Genomic DNA, 22,143 nt, shown 5'->3' with positions numbered 1-22,143 from the left:
CGATGCAGGGGACGCGGGTTCGTGCCCCAGTCCGGGAAGATCCCACATGCCGCGGAGCGGCTGGGCCCGTGAGCCATGGCCGCTGAGCCTGCGCGTCTGGAGCCTGTGCTCCGCAACAGGAGAGGCCACAGCAGTGAGAGGCCCGCGTACTGGAAAAAAAAAAAAAACAGAAAAAGGACATCAGTGGAAGAAGGGTGAATTTCAACTAAAGTCTGTAGTTGAGTTGATAGATTACGCCAGTGTCAGTTTCCCGGTTTTGCTAATGGTACCATTTTTACATTACATGTTAACCACACGAAACTCTCTGTGCTGTTTTTGTTGTGTTCTTCTAAGTTTTAAATTATCTGAAAACATTTCAAAATGTTATTTTTCAATGTAAAATAATCTTAAAGTTCTAATCAGTTTTTGTAATCTGCATTTGTTCTTGAGACCTTCTTTTACATTTTCATCATTTTAAACACAAACATTTTTAGAGAGGGCTGCATGGGAGAGGAGGCCTGAGTGCTGAGCTCGCTTTGCCCAGAGCAGGTCACTGTGCCCTGGGCGGGGGCAGCTGTCTTGGAGGCCGAGAGCTGCGTGGGGAAGCAGGGTGAGTGTCTGGGGCAGCCAGCGGCGACGACTCGTTCAAGGAGGGTGGTTCCAAGGGAGAGCCGAGCGAAAGGGCCGAAGCAGGACGGGTGCAGTGTTGCATGGACCACATCCTGGCCTGTTGGCCTGCTGATTGGAATGGTACAGGACAAGAGGAAATGTGATGATAGAGGGAGAAAGCAGGCAGGAGCAGAGCCCTGGGCAGGAGAGAGGTGGACCTTGGGAGCCCCAGTGTCCTCTCTAACAGGCTCATAGATACAGAGGCGGCCCATTGAGAGACTGCAGGGGATGAGAAAATGCTTTTCTGATTTCGCATGTTTCCTCATGAAATGATGAGCAAGGTCATCAACGAGGACAGGAGCAGGGGGTGTTGGGAGAGTCTCGGGAGATTCAAAAGGATGCGAAATGGTCCACGGAGGGTGAAATGGTCCACAGCGGGTGGGCAGCGCATCCATCAGGCAGACACAGCATCAGCACCAGGGCTCCCCTGCGGTGCGTGACCCTAAATTCAAAGGAGTCCATTCTCCCTGGTAGAGGGTTTTCTCCAGCCACTCTCCATTTCTTGAGTGGAGGAGACACAGAGCCAGGGCCCCTGAGGTGGGCGGGCAAGGCCAGGGATGCAGCCCAGAGCAGGAATGACTCCGGCGCCTATGGATTTAGCTGAGCGCAAAAGGGAGGCTGTCCAGGGTGTCCAGGGTTCAGAGGACACGCGGCCTGGAGCGGCGAGCCTGCTACTTTTTAACTGCAGACATTGGGCTTGCTTTCCCGTCCCCCCCCCCCACTTCTGATTGGCCACGTGAGTCATACCGAGCATCCTTCACCTGCGAGTCTCAGAACAGGGAGACCAGGTAGGTGGAGACGAGGCAGCACCGAGGCATCAGGTGGGCCATCGGGGGATGGGGGTGGGGCAGCCAGCCCACGTTGCTCCCATCTCTTCACTCACTCCCCGCCTCAGGCCTCGTTCCCCCTCTTCCACCTCATCCCTGGCTCTGGAGACATGGCTTTTTAGTTCCGTCATCTTGGGCACCTCAATCCTACTTCTCTCCCAATTCCTTGGCCTCACAGTTCCATTTCCCAGAGGTTTACACAACTTGGGCTTTTTTCCTCTAGAAACCAGCTTCCAGAACCTACTTTCGGCTTCACAGGTGGGCCCTGGGGGTCTGATATGCTGGGTGACTCACCCACTGCCCCGGCCCCTGCCCCCCTCCCCGCCCCTGTCCACCTGGGGGCAGCCCCGCCCCCTTCGCAGCCCTCCTGAGCCCAGCTCCGCCAGAGCATCTTCCATTTCTTAGGGAGGCCAGACAGAAGCTGACTGTCTTCTGTCCTCTGTGGCAAAATTAAAAAGGAGCTTTTAGATTTGTCCTGCAATGCAGCGTGGACTCCTAAGGTTGCACTGAGCTCCAGATCTAAAATCCGTTGTGAGTGTGTGCCTCCGTATGAGGCCAGCCATTGGTCAAGAAATGATCCAGGCAAGGTGCCCCAGGCTGTTGGGGTCTGTAGCCCTACATGACCCTTAGAATTCCTAAAAAGGACTTCCTTTGTGTGAGGGCAGCAGGATGTGGATACTTTCCTTGGTCTCCCCTTGCTTTCCACAGTCCCTGACATGTAACGGTATTTGTGGTATATTTTTATCGAATAAGCGGAGAAGATGCCAAAAAAGAGCTCATGAATGTATTGTTTGAGCCCATGGCTGGTTCCTACAAAGGGCAGTGAACATGGGATGTCTCTGGCTGATTCAGTCAGGTATAAAGCCTGGGGCTTCTGCAAAGAAAATGTGAAGGAGTGCCAGAGCAGGACACAGATTTAAGGAATTCCAGGAGGCCGCGGTAAAAGCCAAATGAGTCCCCCGAGTTGGAGTGGAAACATTTTCCCCCAAGTGTCCTCTTGCTTAGCTCCATCCATCAGAGACAGCTGGGACAATCACAGGGCAGAGAACGTGGCCACCGTTTCTATGTCCCTGCCCCAGAATCACCCCCGGACCTCAAGCTCACAGGCCCCCTCCCTTGGCCTGTTGGAGTTAGGGTTAGGGTTGAACGCTTCCAATTCTGTCTCTCCAGCCTCCACGTTGCCACTAAGGTCCACTCAGAGCCACTAGAGTGGGTGTCACTGTCAGCCTGGGGCTCCCCACAGCTGTGCTTACTCCATGCACAGATTCTGAGCTCCGACTTCTAGAGCCGCTTGGGATAAACCCTCTGCAGGACAAGGCCCAAGTTCTTAGAGGCAACAACAGGCATCCCGCAGAAAAGCAGGCACACCCCCTCAGTTAATGTCCGAAGCATTTCACGTCTCTCCTCCTTAAAGCACTTTCACTGTGTTCCCATGGAAACACTGAGAGGTCAGTGGCGATGCCTCCGTCTGCTTAATTCAGAACCTTCATTCTGGTGCCTCCAGACCTGACCGCCTCCAGATGTCCTCCCTATCTCCCGGGGAAGACCAGGGATGCAGGGAATCTGAAGGCATGCGTAGGGTGGCCTTCCCTTTGGGCCCCGTGCTGGCACAGCCGCCCTCTGCTAGACTTCGATGGGACATAGGGAGTGTACCGACACCCCACTGGGCTGAGGGCTGAGGGACAGGGCACACCAAAGGGCCATGTGTCTGTAATAAGGACACACCCAGGGGGAGACCTAAACGGACACTTCAGCCATGAGCGTCACCCACAAATTATCCTCCTGAGACCAGGAGAAGGGCACGTCATGTAAGCCTCCTCAAAGAAACCTGCCAGGTGCTTCCTCGAGGGACGCGTGGGTTGATGCCGCCTAGCTCGCTGCCATCCTTATGGAGACACAGATAGGCAGGTGATCCCCAGATATCACAGGGAGAGCAGCTGGGAGGGGGCAGCCCATGGAGCAAGCCGTCACGCTGTTGGGAACAGGCACACGCAGTCCTGAGTTGAGGTTGAGCCCCAGCTGCACAGGGCGACAGGAGCAGAGGGGTGGGAAGCTGTGGCAGGCTGGCTGAGACCCTCCAGGGAAGGAGGCGGGCCGCACGTGAGCTGAGCCAGACCACCAAGTTGCTGTCTTCCCTGGGCGCCAAGGCGCAGGAACTTGGTTCTCATTTTTCCTTAAATTCGTGTGGAAACTGTGACCATGTCAGGATTCGAAAATGCCGGCAGGCACCTCACACCCACCCTGGGGCCCCTTGCCCACGTCGCATTTTGCGTGCAGTACGTGGACCCCACCCTCATGTATCCACCAGGAGGCTGAAGCTCGGGACCACTAAGACGCTCCCCTGGATAGAGCCCCAGGCCTGTCTGCTCTCAGTCCAGCAAACAACAAGAAAAGCAGAGCCTGAGAATATGTTAAGCAAAGTACACATGAAATATCAGAAGTGAGTATGAGATCTGGTGCCAGCTCAGAGATAAGGGCAGGAAACCTTTGAGCTCTCAGGAGTTGTGAGGGCCCAGGAGGGCTCTCTGGACTTCGATAAGAATCTCCTTTTTCTTTCCTTGGTAACAGCAGATTTCCTTTGAGGAGTAGTTTAAACCTACATTTATAATTAGCTGGATATCAGCCCTTTACAGGGGATCGTTGCTCAAGGGAGTCTCAGAACTTGAAGGAAGGGGTGGATGGCGTGTTTGCTCAGTGCCTGGCTTCCTGGGTGCTCTTTCCCCGGGGCCACGTGATTTCCCTTGACCTATGCATGGTCACAGGAACCTCTAAAGGGGAACGCTTTTGTCCACAGCATTCTGCTGTCTCAGAGGTGAAAACCGGCAGCTTGGGATATATTTCACCTTACAGGAGGGTTTGGTTCAGTCCGTAGAATGTTTTCTTAAACAGTTTTACTGGAGGGTAATTGACACACAATAAACGCATGTGTCTCAAATGTACACTTTGACGAGTTTTGATGTATATATACACCCATGAAACCATCACTGTGATCGAGGCGAGGATCGAGCCCATCACCCCTAAAGGCTTCCCCGGCCCCTTCTCCTTTACCTCTCCCACCTCACCTGCTGTGTCCAGGCTACACTCTTCTTACTAACAGTACACATTGATTTGCATTTTCTAGATTTCTATGTAAATGGGTTCATTCAACGTGTGCTGAGTTTTTTTTTTGGGGGGGGGTGGTTCTGTCTTCCTTCACCCAGCATAATTATGTTGAAAGCTTTTTCCATGTTGTTGCATATATAAATAGTAAATTCCTTCTTATTGATAAGTGGTATTCCATTGTGTGAATATACTGTAATCTGTTTTTCCATTTACCTGTGGTGCACTTGGGTTGTTTCCAGGTTGGGGCTGTTACACATAAGGCAGTTTTTTTTTTTTAGCATCTTTATTGGAGTATAATTGCTTTACAACAGTGTGTTAGTTTCTGTTTTATAACACAGTGAATCAGCTATACATATAAATATATCCCCATATCCTCTTCCTCTTGCGTCTCCCTCCCACCCTCCCTATCCCACCCCTCTAGATGGTCACAAAGCACCAAGCTGATCTCCCTGTGCTATGCGGGTGCTTCCCACTAGCTAGCTATTTTACATTTGGTAGTGTATATATGTCCATGTCACTCTCTCACTTCGTCCCAGCTTACCCTTCCCACTCCCCATGCCCTCAAGTCCATTCTCTACGTCTGCATCTTTATTCCTGTCCTGCCCCTAGGTTTTTGAGAACCTTTTTTTTTTCTTTTTAGATTCCATATATATGTGTCAGCATACGGTATTTGTTTTTCTCTTTCTGACTTCACTGTGTATGACAGACTCTAGGTCCATCCACCTCACTACAAATAACTCAATTTCATTTCTTTTCATGGGTGAGTAATATTCCATTGTATATATGTGCCACATCTTCTTTATCCATTCGTCTGTCAGTGGACACTTAGGTTGCTTCCATGTCCTGGCTATTGTAAATAGAGCTGCAATGAACATTGTGGCACATATGGTCACCTTATCTTTGATAAAGGAGGCAAGAATATACAATGGGGAAAAGACAGCCTCTTCAATAAGTGGTGCTGGGAAAACTGGACAGCTACATGTAAAAGAATGAAATTAGAACACTCCCTAACACCATACACAAAAATAAACTCAAAATGGATTAAAGACCTAAATGTAAGGCCAGATACTAGAAAACTCTTAGAGGAAAACATAGGCAGAACACTCTATGACATAAATCACAGCAAGATCCTTTTTGACCCACCTCCTAGAGAAATGGAAATAAAAACAAAAATAAACAAATAGGACCTAATGAAACTTAAAGGCTTTTGCACAGCAAAGGAAAACATAAACAAGACCAAAAGACAACTCTCAGAATGGAGAAAATATTTGCAAGTGAAGCAACTGACAAAGGATTAATCTCCAAAATTTACAAGCAGCTCATGCAGCTCAATAACAAAAAAACAAACAACCCAATCCAAAAATGGCCAGAAGACCTAAACAGACATTTCTCCAAAGAAGATATACAGACTGCCAACAAACACATGAAAGGATGTCCAACATAACTAATCATTAGAGAAATGCAAATCAAACCTACAATGAGATATCATCTCACACCAGTCAGAATGGCCATCATCAAAATGTCTACAAACAATAAATGCTGGAGAAGGTGTGGAGAACAGGGAACCCTCTTGCATAGTTGGTGGGAATGTAAATTGATACAGCCACTGTGGAGAACAGTATGGAGGTTCCTTAAAAACCTAAAAATAGAACTACCATATGACCCAGCAATCCCACTACTGGGCATATACCCTGAGAAAACTATAAGGCAGTTTTAAACACTGGTCTGTAAGTCTTTGTGTTGGCATATGCTTTTATTTCTCTTGGCTAAATACCTAGGTGTGGAAAGCCTGGATCATACAGATCTTTAACTTATCAGTAACTTCCAAACTGCCGTTCTGGTAACTGTATCATTTTACATTCCCACAGGAAGTGGATGAATATTCTAGTTACTCCACATCCTTCCCAATACTTGGTATGGTCAGTCTGTCTAAGCTTTGCTGTTCTAATAATAGGAGTGTAATGGCATTTCATGGTGGTTTTAATTTGTATTGTGGTTCTAATGACTAACATGGATTTTGAGCACCTTTTCATTGCTTATTGTCAATCCAGGTATCTTCTTTTGTGAAATGTCTATTCGAATCTTTTGACTCTATTTTAATGGGATTGTTTATTTTTCCTATTAATGTGTTTTGATATACATATATATAAAATATACTGCATATCAGCTTTTTTTTTTATCAGATACGTCCGTTGCCAGTTTTTTGTCCCAGTCTGCGGTGTGTCATTTCATTCTCCAATGTCTTTGAATAAGCAGACGTTTTTTTAAAAGTCCAATTTATATATTTGTCTTTTATGGATCGTGCTTTCGGTGTCATATCTACAAAATCTTTGTCTAACTTAAGGTCGCAAAGATTTTTTTCTTTATATTCTTTCAGAAGTTATGATTTTGGGCCTATGGTCTCCTTTGAGTTAACTTTTATATAGTGCACACGTTTGGATCAAAGTCAACCCTTTTGCATATGCATTTCCACTTGCTCTAGCACATGTGTTGAAAAATCTATCCTTTCTGTACCAAATTGCCCAGTTGTTGAAAATCAGTCGTCCATATACGTGTGGGTATATTTCTGAGATCTTTATTCTGTTCTATTGGTTTGTTTGTCTAGCTTTATACTAATGCAAATGTTTTAGCAGTGTGTCAACTAGAATGTCTTGATGAAATCGGATAGTGTTAGTTCTTCAACTTTGTTCTTATTTTTCAAAGGTTTTTTGGGTATACTGGGCTCTGGACATTTCCATATGAATTTTAGAATCGGCTTGTCAAATTCTACAAGAAAGCCATTGGAATTTTCATTGGCATTTCACTGAACTTATAGATCAGTTTGGGGAAAATTGACATCTTAAAATCCTAGTCTTCTGATCTCTAACCATGGTATGTATAGCTCTCCATTTATTTAGTTCTTCCTTAAATTCTCTAACTTTTTTTAGATTTCAGTGTTCGGGTCTTGTACCTCTTTTGTCAGATTTCTCTCTAAATATTTCTTATTTTATGCTATTTTAAATGATATTGTTTCACTAATTTCAATTTTTTATATTGTTTGTTGCTAGAATATAGAAAGACATTTAACTTTTATATTAATCTTGTATCCTGCAACCTTGCTAAGACCACTTTACTAGTGGCTTTTCTTATATAAAGTCCATCAGATTTTTTTAACATAATCATGTCTACGAATAAAGGCAGTTTTCTTTTTTCCTTTTCAACCTGGATAGCTCTTTTTTCCTTTTCTGCCTTATTAGAGTGTTATAGTCTCCAGTACGCCATTGCGTGGAGGAGGATAGAGCAAATGTTCTTGCTTTACTCATGATTCTAGGAGGAAAGTATTCATTCTTTCATGATTAAGTGTAATGTCACTGCATGTTTTCCACAGAGGCCTTTTATCAGTTAAGTTCTCATCTATTCCTCATTTACTGAGCAGCTTTTTTTTTAAATCTCTAAATGAATGGGTGTTTGAATGTGACCACATGCTGTACTAACTGAGATGATCATATGGTTTTTATTTTTTATTTTATTAATACAGTGAAATACACTGTTAAAATTAAACCAACTTTTCATTCTTAGGACAAATCTCTTTGGTAGCTGTGTTTTATCATATTACATAGTTTTTACATATTATTGAATTCAACTTGCTAAAATTTGGCTATGACTTTTTCTTTTTTTTTTTTCTGGTACGCAGACCTCTCGCTGTTGTGGCCTCTCCCGTTGCGGAGCACAGGCTCTGGACACACAGGCTCAGTGGCCATGGCTCACGGGCCCAGCCGCTCCGCGGCATGTGGGATCTTCTCAGACCGGGGCACGAACCTGTGTCTCCTGCATTGGCGGGCAGACTCTCAACCACTGCGCCACCAGGGAAGCCCTGGCTATGACTTTTTACATCTATGTTCATGAAGGGTAATGGTTGTAGTTTTCTATCTTTCTTTCTTTCTTCTAAATTCCCTTGTAATATCTTTCTCTAGTTTTGTATTAGGCTCATGCTGGCCTCAGTGAATGAGTTGGGAAATATTTCCTCCTCTTCAATTTTCCAGAGGAGTTTCTGCAGAATTGATATTATTTCTTTCTTAAATGTTTTCTGAAACTCGCCAGTGAAACCATCTGGGCCTGGAATTTTCTTTGTGGGAAAATTTTTAGCTGCAAATTGAATGTCTTTCATAGACGGAGTTTTAGGCTGTTTCTTTCTGAATGTGCTTTGGCAATTTGTATCTTTCGTGAAATTTGCCCACTTTATCTAAGTTGTCAATTCTATTAGGGTAAAGTTGTCCTTAGTGTTTATCTCTTAGTATCTGTAGAATCTGTAGTGATGTGACCTCTCTCACTCCTGATATCAATAATTTGTATCTTTTCTTTTTCTTTTTTTCCTGATTGGTCTGTCTAGAGGTTGCCAATTTTATTGACCTCAAAGAATCAGCATTTGATCTCATTGATTTTTCTCTAGTTTTGTCTGTGTTCTCTTTTGTTAATTTCTACTTTGATCTTTATTATTTCAACTGCTGAGTTTACATTTGATTTGATTCCCTTTTCCTAGTTTCTCAAGGTGGAAGCCGAGGGCACTATTTCGAGACTTTGTTTCTTATCTGACCCAGGTCTTTGCTGCTATTGTCCTGAAGACTGAGTTAACAGCACCCCACAGAATCTATACAGTGTATCTTTATTCTCATTCCATTCAAAACAGTTTCCCATTTCCCTTTTGTCTTATTTAGATGTGTGGCATTTCCTTTCCAAAATTTGGGGTTTCCCAGATACTGACTTTGTCATTGATTTCCAATTAACTTCTATGTACTCAGAGAACATACTTTGTATGACTGAAAGGTTTTATGTCTTTTGAGACTTCTTTTATGATCCAGACTATTTTTCACCTTGATAAATATTTCATGTCCACTTGGAAAGAATGTGATCCTACTGTTTTGGGGGAGAGTCCTGTCTTTGACTTGTGATGAGAAGAAAGATAAATTAGCACATTTTTATCCCCTCCTGGGTGAAAACTGGCCATCTATCATCTGCTGTCTTTGGCCTGCCAATGTGTTTGGTATAGCCCAGACAGTGCTTTAGAATATCTAAATCATTTTAATATTTAAAAATTAGAGTGGATTCTCTGCCAAAATTCTAGCTCCTGGGATTCCAACCCTGAGCCACCATGTTAGCGGAATCCCCTGTCTGGCATATCCAATCCCAATGAAAAGCAAAAGGGAAAAGTGGAGGCCAGGTTTATAATATAATGGGCCTTGCGCGTTACACAATGTTTAGACTTGCCATTTTTTAGGCACTGAAGAGTAGTAAGGGAGAGTGATGTTGGTCGGTAACTCGAGGTAGGACATGTGTCTGGTCAGATCATTCGAAGGGAGGTAGAGAGGTTATTGGAGAAATTTTGAGTCCTAAAGCCTTGGTCTGAACATCACGAAACGGCTGGGTCATTTTCTGGCCTGGCTCATGGAAGGAGTGGGGGACACATCATGTCAGCTGCCTCTTAGGTGTTAGACAGGTCTGGCAGGTTAAATGGGCTGATTCCCAACGGCCTCTGGGTTTTTTATTTGCCTCTAAAAGCATCATTCCTCTGTTTATTCTTATCAACTAGAGTGCTAAGTGAACAAAGCGATGAAGAGAGAATAAAGATTAAATTCCAAATTTAGGGGCAGACGACACTGATGCTCTTCTCTCAACTTATAGGACCAAGAAACACAAGTGGACCACCTCCAGAAAGGTTCACAATGGATCACTCACTGCTGGGAGTTTAGGATTTTCCCAGTTATTGGCTCTCTTTTCTTTATATAGTAACCACCATGAAATATGCCGATGTATTTCCTAAACGTATACTCTGAGATGACAAACATTTAAACATACATGTTGTGTGTATGTGTGTGTTTTGGTAGTGGTTGCAGACCAGTCATTTAGAGTCCCCACAGCCAGTGGCTTTGTTCTTAGCCACTTAGAGCCTAGATTACAGACAGAGAGGCCATTTCTCCATCTGGGAAATGTGCTTGCATTCCTCCTGGTTCTAGAACTCAAGACATTGCCTAGGGAGCTTTCCTTGCAATCCCTTAAAACTATAGAGCACTTATATTTTGGAAAGGGGTAATTCATCTCTCATTCTTCTTTCAACTCAACTACATACACTCTTGTGCAACACACACACACACACACACACACACACACACACACACACACACTCCCTGCCAGAAACTGCACTGATCCAAAAGGTCCAACACTCCTTTGATGAGTAGAGAAGTCATGAGTTCTGCTTCTTTTCTGAAGCATCTGCTGATTTACACGTGCTGGTTAACTATGTTCCAGCCAGCCACTTCCACTGAAAATTATGTCATAGAAGGAAATCGAAAAATAGGACAACCATAGTTTCTTTTCCATTGGGTCCTTCCTTACTCATCTATTGGTAGAAAGTGTGTGTGTCAGGAAGCAAAATAAAAACAGCAACATTAGTTTTGTTCGACATTTCCACGGCTCTCATATGAAAGAAATACATATGCACGTACAGTTATGGAATACAGATTGTGCCACTGGACCTGCACATGAGCTAAGTTCTCCTATACTCCCGTTTAAAACTGGCATTGCACAATATAAAGATGAACGGTCAGATCCATGCTAATGCTTTAAAATTTATCATTTTTCTTTATCTAGAATGACAGTAAATAACAAGTGAAAAACACCATGACAAGTTGAGAAAGAGATCCCAGAAAAGGAAAAAGCTTTCAATTTTAGTACCTTTAAGCACATTTTCCCCTGGATTTTATACAAAAGGCCCGGCACTCTGATTTTCCACTGGGCGGCGTGCTGCTGGCCCCTGGGGGTGGGGCGATGCTTTCTGGTGGATGTCGCCCTGTTCTCACTCTCACTGCCTCTCCGCTCAGGTTTTGGTGGCTTGTGGCCCAGCTTTCTCCCATCACCCCGGTGAAGCTCATCAGACCAGGAGGCCCCCAAGCTGCTTGCACGCATCTCTACCAGTGTCAGGGCAGTAGGTCGCCCGGCTTGGTGTGACCAAGCATGCCGGGCTGCCTCGACCCCGAGTGGGTGTGTGGTTTTCTCCTCTTTAGAGAAGAATGACTGTAGCAATGTTGGCGGTGGCACAGAGCGCCTCAGAGCCAGATCCCCTCACTCCACGCAGAGCTACTCAGTGCTTTCATTCCTTATGCAAATGTGGGACAAGCTGGTCCCTTCGCGCCCAGAAGGATGACCACAGTGGAACGGCTGTTCTTCCTGTGTCTTCAATCCATCGTCTTGCCGTGGTTGGAATGGAGCTGAGGATACGTGGAGCCCCTTTGCCCTAGAATCCAGGACTCCACGCAGCTCCCCCCATGCGCTGGGGTCTGGGACGTGCCTGAGAAGAGGCCCTGAAGGTTACTAGAAAGAGCTGCAACCTGGGAAGTGCAAATGCCAACACTGTGATCACGCATCTTTCAGAGAATCCTTGCAGCCCAGCGGGAATCAGCCTGGATCAGAGGCCCGGCATCCATGTGCTGCAGAGCCCCCCAACGTGTCCAGGCTGGCAGCAACCAGTCACGGCACGGGTGGGCTCCAGCTTTCTTTGAGGTTGATGCTAAGAGAGCACTGATCCCCCACCCCTGTTTATCCCAAGGAATTCCTGGATGATTCAACAGAGGTGGCAGCCTGAAGATGGAGAAGGTTGACTTACTGCCACAGGGGCATGTGACGCTCAAGTGATGGATAGGACAAAATGAAAGTAATGTGTACAGAGTAGGAAACATTCCAGAGGTGACCTGCAGGTGAGAGATTCGTTAACTCAGACAAATGTCTATTTCTGCACAATTTCAGCCTGTTTTGCGTTGGCACCTGGCCTCTCTGAGAGCCCTCTCCCTATCTTTGCTTTTCTTTCAAGGAGTGAAACAAAAGAAAAGATGGGGTTGTAAAATGGAACACAATAGCCCTGCAGCATTCACTGGTCTGATACTCCATTCTGCCTTTTCGTTTTAAAAAAGCCCAGAGGTGTGATTCTGCCGTGCACACGTGAGAAGCACACAAGAGAACCCCCTGGCAGACAAGGGTGCCCCTAATAAGGCTGCTGCGCCCCAATTGAGCTACGGTGATCTGACTCAGCAGGCAGTACGCAGCTGCTCTCGGGAGGGACGAAAGTTCGGTTCATGTCTGTTTGTGTGTGAAAAATTGCCGGTTAAATAGTGAACTTCTGTTGTGAAGACAGGCACAGGAAGCAGAGGCCCCTCTCCTGAAATGTCATTCTGCAGAAAGCCAGAACCCCGTACCAACATCTTCATCATTATGAATCTCAAGATTTGTTATTTAATTGAGGTTTCTTTTTTGATACAAATAATGATAGCAAACTTTATTGAGGACTTATTTATGGGTGAGGTAATCTTTTTGTTTTTTCTTTTTCTACTTTTTAAAAATTGAAGTATAGTTGATTTACAATGTCGTGTTAGTTTCAGGGGTACAGCGGAGTGATTCATATATATATATATGGATAGATATAGATATATATAGATATATTCCTTTTCCGATTCTTTTCCCTTATAGATAGATTATTATAAAATATTTAGTAGGTGCTTCCCTGGTGGCGCAGTGGTTGAGAGTCTGCTTACCGATGCAGGGGACACGGGTTCGTGCCCAGGTCCGGGAAGATCCCACATGCCGCGGAGCGGCTGGGCCCGTGAGCCATGGCTGCTGAGCCTGCGCGTCCGGAGCCTGTGCTCCGCAATGGGAGAAGCCACAGCAGTGAGAGGCCCGCGTACCGCAAAAACAAACAAACAAACAAACAAAAAGAATACAGAATGCATTCCATTCTCTTTCTTCTCCTTAATAAATGTAGCCCATAGACACACGAAAAAGATGAAGCTATCCCTTTGGGAAGGAGGCTATGGGTTGGCCCAACAAACTGCTAATATTCGAAACCAAAAATCAGAAATTTAGAAATGTCATTATATTTCTTTGGCTGGATCCCTCCACTCTCGAACTGTGTTAGATAACAGAGTTTTTAATATGCAGAAAAGTATGAAAGAATATGGAATGCTGTTCATCCCAGCTTTGGTTTTTGGAATGACATCAGAATGAATGATACTGAACAAATGTGAAGGATATAGTCTTACTTGTAAACTAGTATGTTCTGAACCTTCAGCTGTGTTCAAACCTGGCAAGTTCTTGAAGGCAAAATCATGTATAATGACAGAACAGACATCGGCCTAGGTCAGAAAATCCTCTTTAGTCAAAACTCCAAAGATGTGTGTCCCGAAGAGGCTCATATTTCTAGAAAACACTGCAAGGAACCCTAAACCCAAATGCATAATCCCTGTGTGGCTTGCGGGTGTAGGTGTGATGTTACATAAATTCAGGGGCCGAATATCGCATCCAAGAGACTCAGAGATGCTTCCTGTTGACAAGGCACGAGGGGAAAGCACAGCTCTTAGTATGATCTCACCAGGAGAAAAATTACGACAGCTGGCAGCTAAAATAAAAGCGTCGTGACAAAGTGGCAGGAGAGCCAGACCTACACATTCTCTCCATTTGCTGCTTGGCACTGAGTTCTGAACACATTTGCTGACACACAGGAAGGGCGGCAACCGCTTCTGTGTTGAATGGGTCCCAGGGCAATTGGGTGTTGGGCATAGATTAGAAGAATTGCCTTCGCATAACAGCAGAGGACACAGGGTCTTTGGTAAAGTTTCCTGGGCTTGAATCCTTGCTCTGTGCGACCTTCGGCAACTTAGTTAACTCCCCAAATTCTTAGTTTTTTCATCCCTTAAATGAGGACGACAATAGTACCTATCTTCCGGGTCACTTTAAACATCACATAATTAGTGTTGTTAATGAATTGAACACAGTGCTTTGCCCCTAGTAGCTGTCCTTAAATGGTAACTATGAATATGGTTCATAGTTCAGTCAATACATACGTGTTGTCTAACTATTATTAGAAGAGAGAGAAGACAGAAAGATGTGTGTCTTCTGGTAGGTGCCGGAGGCTGGTCCAAGAGAAACAAACCGGGGATGAGGATAGGGTTGAGTCAGCTCCCAGACTTGTGATTTTGGGGCTCAGTGTATACGAACCTCTCCCAGAGACCTCAACCAAGAACAGCCCAGGACCAACCTCCTCATGCCTAATCCAGTCGTGGGCCCATCCCACCTCTCTCGGTTCCTATTCCGGCTCCTATTCCACCAAGGGACTCGCGGTTCAGAGGCAGTATGACCCCCAAATCCCGTCCATCCCTTGAGGGTGGTTTCAGGATTCCTGGGAATCAGAGCCCTGCCCTGCATGAACTCCTTAATTGCTAATACCTGACAGAACTTTGTGGATTCCATGCCTTGGATGAATGTCCGGTAGCTATTCAGATGGAATTAGCCCTGACAAGGAACACCAGACTAGGCTCCAAAGAGCTATTTTCAAGAGTTCCTAATTAAAGAACAGGCTGCAGAAGGAGAGGACCCAAGTCTCTGAAGACACACTAGAGCTACTTCCCAATCTTTCCTGTGCTTGGCCTTACCCATAAACTACTACTTTGGAAAAAATATACTGCCTTTTTAATTTTTTTTTTTTGCGGTACGCGGGCCTCTCACTGTTGTGGCCTCTCCCGTTGCGGAGCACAGGCTCTGGACGCGCAGGCTCAGCGGCCATGGCTCACGGGCCCAGGCGCTCCGCGGCATGTGGGATCTTCCCGGACCGGGGCACGAACCCATGTCCCCTGCATCGGCAGGCGGACTCTCAACCACTGTGCCACCAGGGAAGCCCTATACTGCCATTTTTTTAAAGGAGGATTAATACTCTTCAAACAGACCTTAGATTAGGCAATGATTTCTTAGATATGGCACAAGCAACAAGAGAAAAAAGTAAATTAATTGAATTTCATCAAAAATAAAATATTCTGTGCTTCAAAAAACACCATCAAGTGTGTGAAAGAACAGACATAGGAAACAAACTTACAGTTACCAAAGGGGAAAGAGGGTGGAGGAGAGATAAATTAGGAGTTTGAGATTAGCAGATACAAACTATTAGATATAAAATAAACAACAAGGTCCTACTGAACAGCTCAGGGAACTATATTCAATATCCTGTGATAAACCATAATGGAAAAGAATATGAAAAAATGTATATATATGTATAACTGAATCACTTTGCTGTACAGCAGAAATTAACACAACATTGTAAATCAACTATACTTCAATTTAAAAAGAAAAGAGTATGAAAGAATAACCCACAAAAGGATAAAATACTTGCAAATCATATATGATAGGGATTTGTATGTAGAATATAAAAAGAACTCTCACAACTTGAAAATATAAACAATCTGATTTTCAAAACGCACAAAGAACTTGAATCACATTTCTCCAAAGGAGACACACAAATAGCCAAAAAGCTCATGAAAAGTTGCTTAACATCATGTCGTTAGGGAAACATAAATCAAAACCACAATGAGAGGGACCTCCCTGGTGGCGCAGTGGTTAAGAATCCGCCTGCCAATGCAGGGCACACAGGTTCAAGCCCTGGTCGGGGAAAATCCCACATGCCGTGGAGCAACTAAGCCCGTGTGCCACGGCTACTGAGCCTGTGCTCTAGAGCCCGCATGCCCCAACCACTGAAGCCCACGCACCTAGAGCCCGTGCTCCGCAGCAAGAGAAGCCTCCGCTTGCCGCAACTAGAGAAAGCCCATGCGCAGCAATGAAGACCCAACACAGCCAAAAATAAATAAATAAATAAATATATTTTAAAAACCCCAACATAATGAGATACCACTTCATACCCACTAGGATGGCTATGCTCAAAGACAGACATTAACAAGTGTTTCCGAGGGTGTGGAGAAACTGGAACTCTCATTCATTGCTGGCGGGGCTGGAAAATGGTGCAGCCACTGTGTAAAAACAGTTTGGAAGTTTCTCATAGGGTTAAACACAGAGTTACCATATGACCCAACAATTCTACTCTTAGGAATATACAAAAGGGGAATGAAAACATGTTCACACAACAACTTGTACAGCTGACCTTTGAACAACACGAATTTGAACTCTTTGGGATTTTTTTCAATAGGAAATGCTACAGTACTACATGATCCACAGTTGGTTGAATCCACATATGCAGAGACTCAGATACAGAGCAACCTTGTGGAAGGTCAACTATAAATTTTACTCAGACTTTCCACCGTAGGAAGGGTTGGTGCCCCTAAGCCCCGCATCATGTGTTGTTCAAGAGTCAACTCTATGTGCATGTTTTATTCATAACAGGCAAAAATTGAAAACCACTTAACGTGTTCATCAGTTGATGAATCTATAAACAAAATGTGGTCTATCCATGCAAGGGAATGTTATTTGGCCATAAGAAGGAATTAAGTCCTGTCATACGCTACAACATGGGTGAACCTTGAAAACATTGTCAAAGAATCCAGACACAAAAAGTCACATTATCGTATGAGTGCATTTCTATGAAATGTCCTGAACAGGTGGATCCATGGAAACCTAAAGGTGAGTGATCCTGAGGGGGTGGGGAGACGGAGGAATAGGGAGAAAATGCTTACAGACATAAGGTTTATTTTGGAGGTGATAACCACGCTCTGAATTTAGACAGTGGTGATGGCTGGGCACCTCTATGTATAATCAGACAACTGGATGGCCACTGGAGTGTACACTTGGAAGAGGGGACTCTTGTGGCATATGAATATCTCAATAAAAATCAAGGACTCTACATGAATGTTTTTTTGAGTTACTATTGTCAATTAATAATCTCACATGAAATGCAGTCTAGTTTTAGTAACTTACCAACCTAAAAAAAGTTATTAAATCCTAGCCTAAAGCAAACTTGAAAACTTATGCAGAGAGAGTGAGCTCTGGTGTCTTGTCTTCTTATAAGGACCCTAGTCCTAGAGAGCTGGGACCCCACCCTTATGAACTCATGGAACCTAAATTACCCTCTGAAAGGCTCTATTTCCAAATACAGTCCCACTGGGGGTTAAGGCTTCAACTTAGGAATTTGGTGGGGTGGGGGGGTGGGGACACACACAATTCAGTCCATAGTACATTCAAAATAAATATCCATTTTGGTATCTAAATTGGTATTGATCATATGGTATGCTTTTTATTTTTTTTAGTATTTATTACCCTAATTTTTAACATAATTTATCTCATTGTAAGTTTATATAATTTAATTTTATATTGAAGTTTAGTTGATTTACAGTGTTTCAGGTGTACAGCAAAGTGATTCAGTTATACATGTTTTATATATATATACACACACACATATATATATATATATATTTTTTTTTTTTTTTGGCCATGCTGCATGGCTTGTGGGATCTTAGTTCCCTTGACCAGGGATTGAACCCGCGCCCTCAGCAGTGAAAGCGCAGAGTCCTAACCACTGGACCACCGGGGAATTCCCTATATATATATATATTCTTATATATTCTTTATCAGATTCATTATAGGTTATTACAAGATATTGAATATAGCTCCCTGTGATGGGAGGTATTTAAAATTGCATAATCAGGCCCCGGAAAAACCTGGATTTGCCTCTGATGATTCTTATATTTCAGAGAGGAAACTAAATCTTAGAAAGGAGAAGAACTCACTCTTAGTAATTCCTTTAGCGAGTGGAGAATCAGGCCTGAGGCTAGTGTGTTTGAGCCTAAACCCTAGCTTCCCTGCCTCACTGGGAGCTTGTTAGAAATGCAGGCTCTCAGGTCCCACAGCCCTGGAGCCACAGGACCAAGAGCTGCATTTTAACAAGATCTCCAGAGTGTCTTGTGTGTATTCAAGTTTGGGAAACCCTGCTCTAAGCTGATCTGCCTGGGGGGTGGGTGTGTGTCATGTACATTCCTCCCCTCCTTTTCCCCGGATGCATGCTGGGTAGCTGGAGGGACTCTGGGCATTGCAGGGACCCCACCTGGAGGCAGGGGCTGAGTGCACAGGCTGAGTGGGGTGCTGAGGGCCTTTGCTGCCCAGCAGAAAGGGGAGGTCTGGGAAGAGAGGGGGCAGCAAAGCGGGGTGTTGGGGTCAGGGCAAGGGAAGGGAGCCCCTGAGGTGGCCTCACACTCTGCTTCTCAGCAGCAGTGACAGCACCCACTCCTTCGGTCAAGAGCTGCATCACGGCCGTCCAGAGCCGTCAGGGCGGGCCAGTGACAGTCGGCACAGGGACACCAAGCATGGTGCCCAGGCCTCAGAGTGGGTGCTGAAAAGGGGCAAAGCTTCAGCTTTCCTGCCACACTTAGGAAGGTGAGACAGGCAGCTGCCAGTGTGTGTGGGAGCCTGGCCCCCACTCTGCCATCAGTGACCTCGAGATGGGTGATGGTCGCTTGAGACAGGCCAGGGTGGGAGCATTCATACAACAAAAGTTGACAAAGTTTGCAAACTGGGGCTTTTATTTTTGAGCCATTTTAAAAGATGTATCAGCACGTCCCTGGGTATTTACAACACCCCATATAGAGCATTTAATGATAGTTAATATCTGCAAAGGTGCTAGTTTAGTCAGGGAAACTTAAAAGAGTGTGCCGGTAAGGAGCAGCTGGGAACCCCTGTCCCCCGGGATTCAGGTCTCTGCATGCAGGTGTGCATTTGCTGTAGAAGGTCGGTAAGCAAACCCAGGAGAGCTTCCCGCTCAGGACTCCACAAGGGGCAGAGTCCCGCCCTCAGGCTCTCAGCTATCTATTGCGGGCTCCCTATTGCTGGTACCCTGTGGCTGGAAACGCTAAACCCCTGCCTGGTACTTCTGTTTCCCTGGTGTGGCTGCATCTGGGAGGTGGTCAGCTGTTTCCAGCCTGCACACAATGGCTGGCACATAGCAGACACTGGAAAGTATCCATCTAACTGCACAGTTTTGGACCACACCTCTACATGGGTGGGTCTGCAGGGATCCTCACAGTAAGGGAAGTCTGGGTTGCAAACAGAGAAACTGGTTTCCTGCCTCCCAGGCTCTGTGCCCCTCCTTCACAGCTGACCCAGGAGACTGCCAGGCCTGCCACTGGAAGTCTCCCCTGAGGGCCTTGGGAGCTCCACCCACCATTCCGGTGGCAGGTCTGATCCTACCCCCTGCCTCCTTGTGACCTTTTTTTCCGGTCCTTGCCCTCCACCCCACTCCTGGACAGAGGTGCCTGCTGGGTTTCGGGGTCTGAGGTGCCTGGTGGCCCTCCGGGAGTCAGAGGTGTCCAGGCCTCAGGGTCCTTCTGGGCCTCTATCCCACGAGAGCAACTTGAACCTCAGCCTGGAGGTGGGAGACTGCCTCCACCTGTTAATTTTTCTAGGACGTCGACTGTCTGGCTGAGCAGCTACCTGCTCTGACCCCCTTTTCCACGGGGACACTGGGCTAGTCCTCACCCCCACTCCTTCTGCCACAGTCCCAGGCCCGCCAGTCACCTGTGAACCATGAGCGGCACTTCCTCCTGTATCCTCAGCAGGGTCCACTTCCCGGCTCTGGCCCCTCCCAGGCTGCGCTTTCCCATGTGGTGTCCAGAGCAAGGAGGGACTCCTGAGACCCTGGGGAGGAGCCCCTGACCCCCAAACCTAGAGGGGGAAGGAGTCGTGGAGACTCATTCAGTGCACTGGTTATTTTATGGAGCGCCCCCTCCACCTGCCAGGCACTGTCCTAGATGCTGGGGGTCCCGTGATGCATGAAACGGACAACGGCCCAACACTCACTGAGATCAAATTCTAGGGGAGGAGACAGATGGCCAGAAACATGCTGAATATGAGATGTACTTATATATTTATACTGCATTGATTTATAATGTATGCACCCATAATTGTTTATATACTTATATAAATATGAACAAAATTTATAAATACATTCATAGATAAGCAACATTTTGTTTATAAGCATAAACAGTTCTTTATAAATATAAGCAAACATTTAAATACATGCAGACAACAAATATATACTAAAATATATATACTATTGATATATATACAAACAGAATGATAAATGCTTGGAAGAAAAATAACTCAGGACAAGCAGAGCAATACTAAGTCTGTGCTTTCACACAGAGGGCTCCGGGAGGGCTTCCCTGGGGAGGTGGTATGGTATCTGAGCAGGCACCGCAGGGTGGGACGGTGCAGGCGGGCAATCCCGTGGCAGACCATCCCATGCAGAGACCTGAGGTGGGCAGAGCCGCAGGGCGCTGGGCTCCGAGGCCGAGTGCAGAGGTAGGAAGAGGCTTCTGGGTGGGCGCCCCGGCCTCAGCACTTAAGGCCTTTCAGGTCCGAGCAAGGACTTCGTATTCTGTGTCTAGACCGCCCCCCGCCTCCGCTTCGTTAATGGGAAAGCTGGAGGGTAGCGGGAGGACGGCTCAGGCTGGCCTCGGGATTCCTCATCCAAGTTTAAGATCCGAAGCAGCACCTCCTCCGACACCGATCCCTGCAGGCTCACTTACTCGCCTTTTAGTCTAGTCTTTGGAACCACAGCAAAGAGTCATTTCTGTTAGTCAGACTTTCGCACTAGCCCAGATCCCTTTTGTGGCCTTGGGGTGGGTTAGGAAGCGTGTGGGGTGAAGCTCGCCAGATCGGGGGCCTCTGGCTGGCTTGCTCTGGGCCCCCCGCGGGCTACCTCTGCTGGCATTTCGGCCCGCGGCCAGCACTCGGACCCACCGCGGGGCAGCGCGACCGCGGCGCCTCGAGAACAACTAGACAAAGTCGAGCGCGCGTCCACCCGAGCTCCGGGAGCACCTCCCGGCCGGCTCCAGCGCCCGCAGCTTCCGGCTCAGGACGCCGGGGCGGGGCCCGAATCTGCATTTCTAGCCGGCTCCCAGATGCTGCAGGTCAGGCACCCACTTTGAGACCCACCGCACCAGAGCTCCGTTGCCCGGATGGAGGTTCTGTTGGGTTCCAGGGCAGCGAGCCTGGCACCGCTCACTCACTCCTCGATCGCCAACCTCAGTCCTCCCACCGGTCCGCCCACCTCGCCCTCGCCGGGCCCCGCCGCTGCCGGGTGCTTCCCCCTCCGCAGCTCCTCCCCGCCGCGGCGCGACGCGCTGCCGGGGCCCAGAGGTCCGGGGCAAGCGGGCAGCGGCGCGGCGGCGGGCCGGGAATCGCCCCCGGGCGCCGGTGCCGCCGGGCCCCTGTCCCGGACGCGCGCCGCGGGCCGGGTCCGCCGCTCGGGAGGCGCGCGGCGGCGGCGGGGGCGGTGCTCCCGGGGGCGCGGCGCACCTTACTCCCGGCGCCCCCGCCCCGCGCCGGCCCCTCCCCGCGCGGCCCGCGCTCCCGCCCGCGCGGGTCGGTTCCAGCCCCTTCCGTCGTCCCGGCCTCGCCGCTGTCCTCCGCCGGCCCGCGAGGGAGGACGATGGGTCGGCGCGGAAAAAGTGAATGAGGGCGGCGGCGGCGTCTGCGAGCGCCTGACTCGCGGGGCCAGAGCGCCGCCCGCGCCCCCCGCCCGCCGGCTTCATGGACGCACCGCACGCCTCGGCGGCCAAGCCCCCGACCGGGTAAGCGGCTCCGGGCTCCGCTCGGCTCGGACGCCCGCGCCCGCACGGCGCGCACTCGGGACGGGGGCGCCTCTCTCCGGCCCGCGGGCCCGCGCCCCGCGAAGGAAGGGGGTTGTGTACTTTGTGCTCCCGGGTCGTTGCCCGGGTAACAGTGTCAGGCCGAGGCCCGGGCGCTTTTCGCGTGGGTGCGTTTGTGGGCGCGA

The 22,143-nt window shown here is 47.3% G+C and overlaps 1 protein-coding gene across 3 annotated transcripts in view; it reads left to right on the top strand.

Annotated features, from left to right (window-relative positions):
• Positions 1-20,661: 20,661 nt before the first annotated feature.
• The window catches only part of COBL (cordon-bleu WH2 repeat protein), a 263,034-nt gene continuing 261,552 nt past the window's right edge, over positions 20,662-22,143 (top strand). The window contains exon 1 of one of the 3 annotated variants that reach the window (XM_067745677.1): positions 20,662-21,277. Coding sequence is in view for 2 of the 3 variants with exons in the window: in XM_067745672.1 (XP_067601773.1) it covers positions 21,326-21,447 (122 nt within the window). In the remaining variant the exon portion in view is untranslated. The other 2 variants (XM_067745672.1, XM_067745675.1) reach the window with 2 other exon arrangements.

Source organism: Pseudorca crassidens, chromosome 8 (genome assembly GCF_039906515.1).
Source record: "Pseudorca crassidens isolate mPseCra1 chromosome 8, mPseCra1.hap1, whole genome shotgun sequence".
Classification (NCBI taxonomy): domain Eukaryota; kingdom Metazoa; phylum Chordata; class Mammalia; order Artiodactyla; family Delphinidae; genus Pseudorca; species Pseudorca crassidens.
The sequence above is the reverse complement of the archived record's forward strand: the minus strand, read 5'-3'. Positions and strand labels throughout refer to the sequence as shown.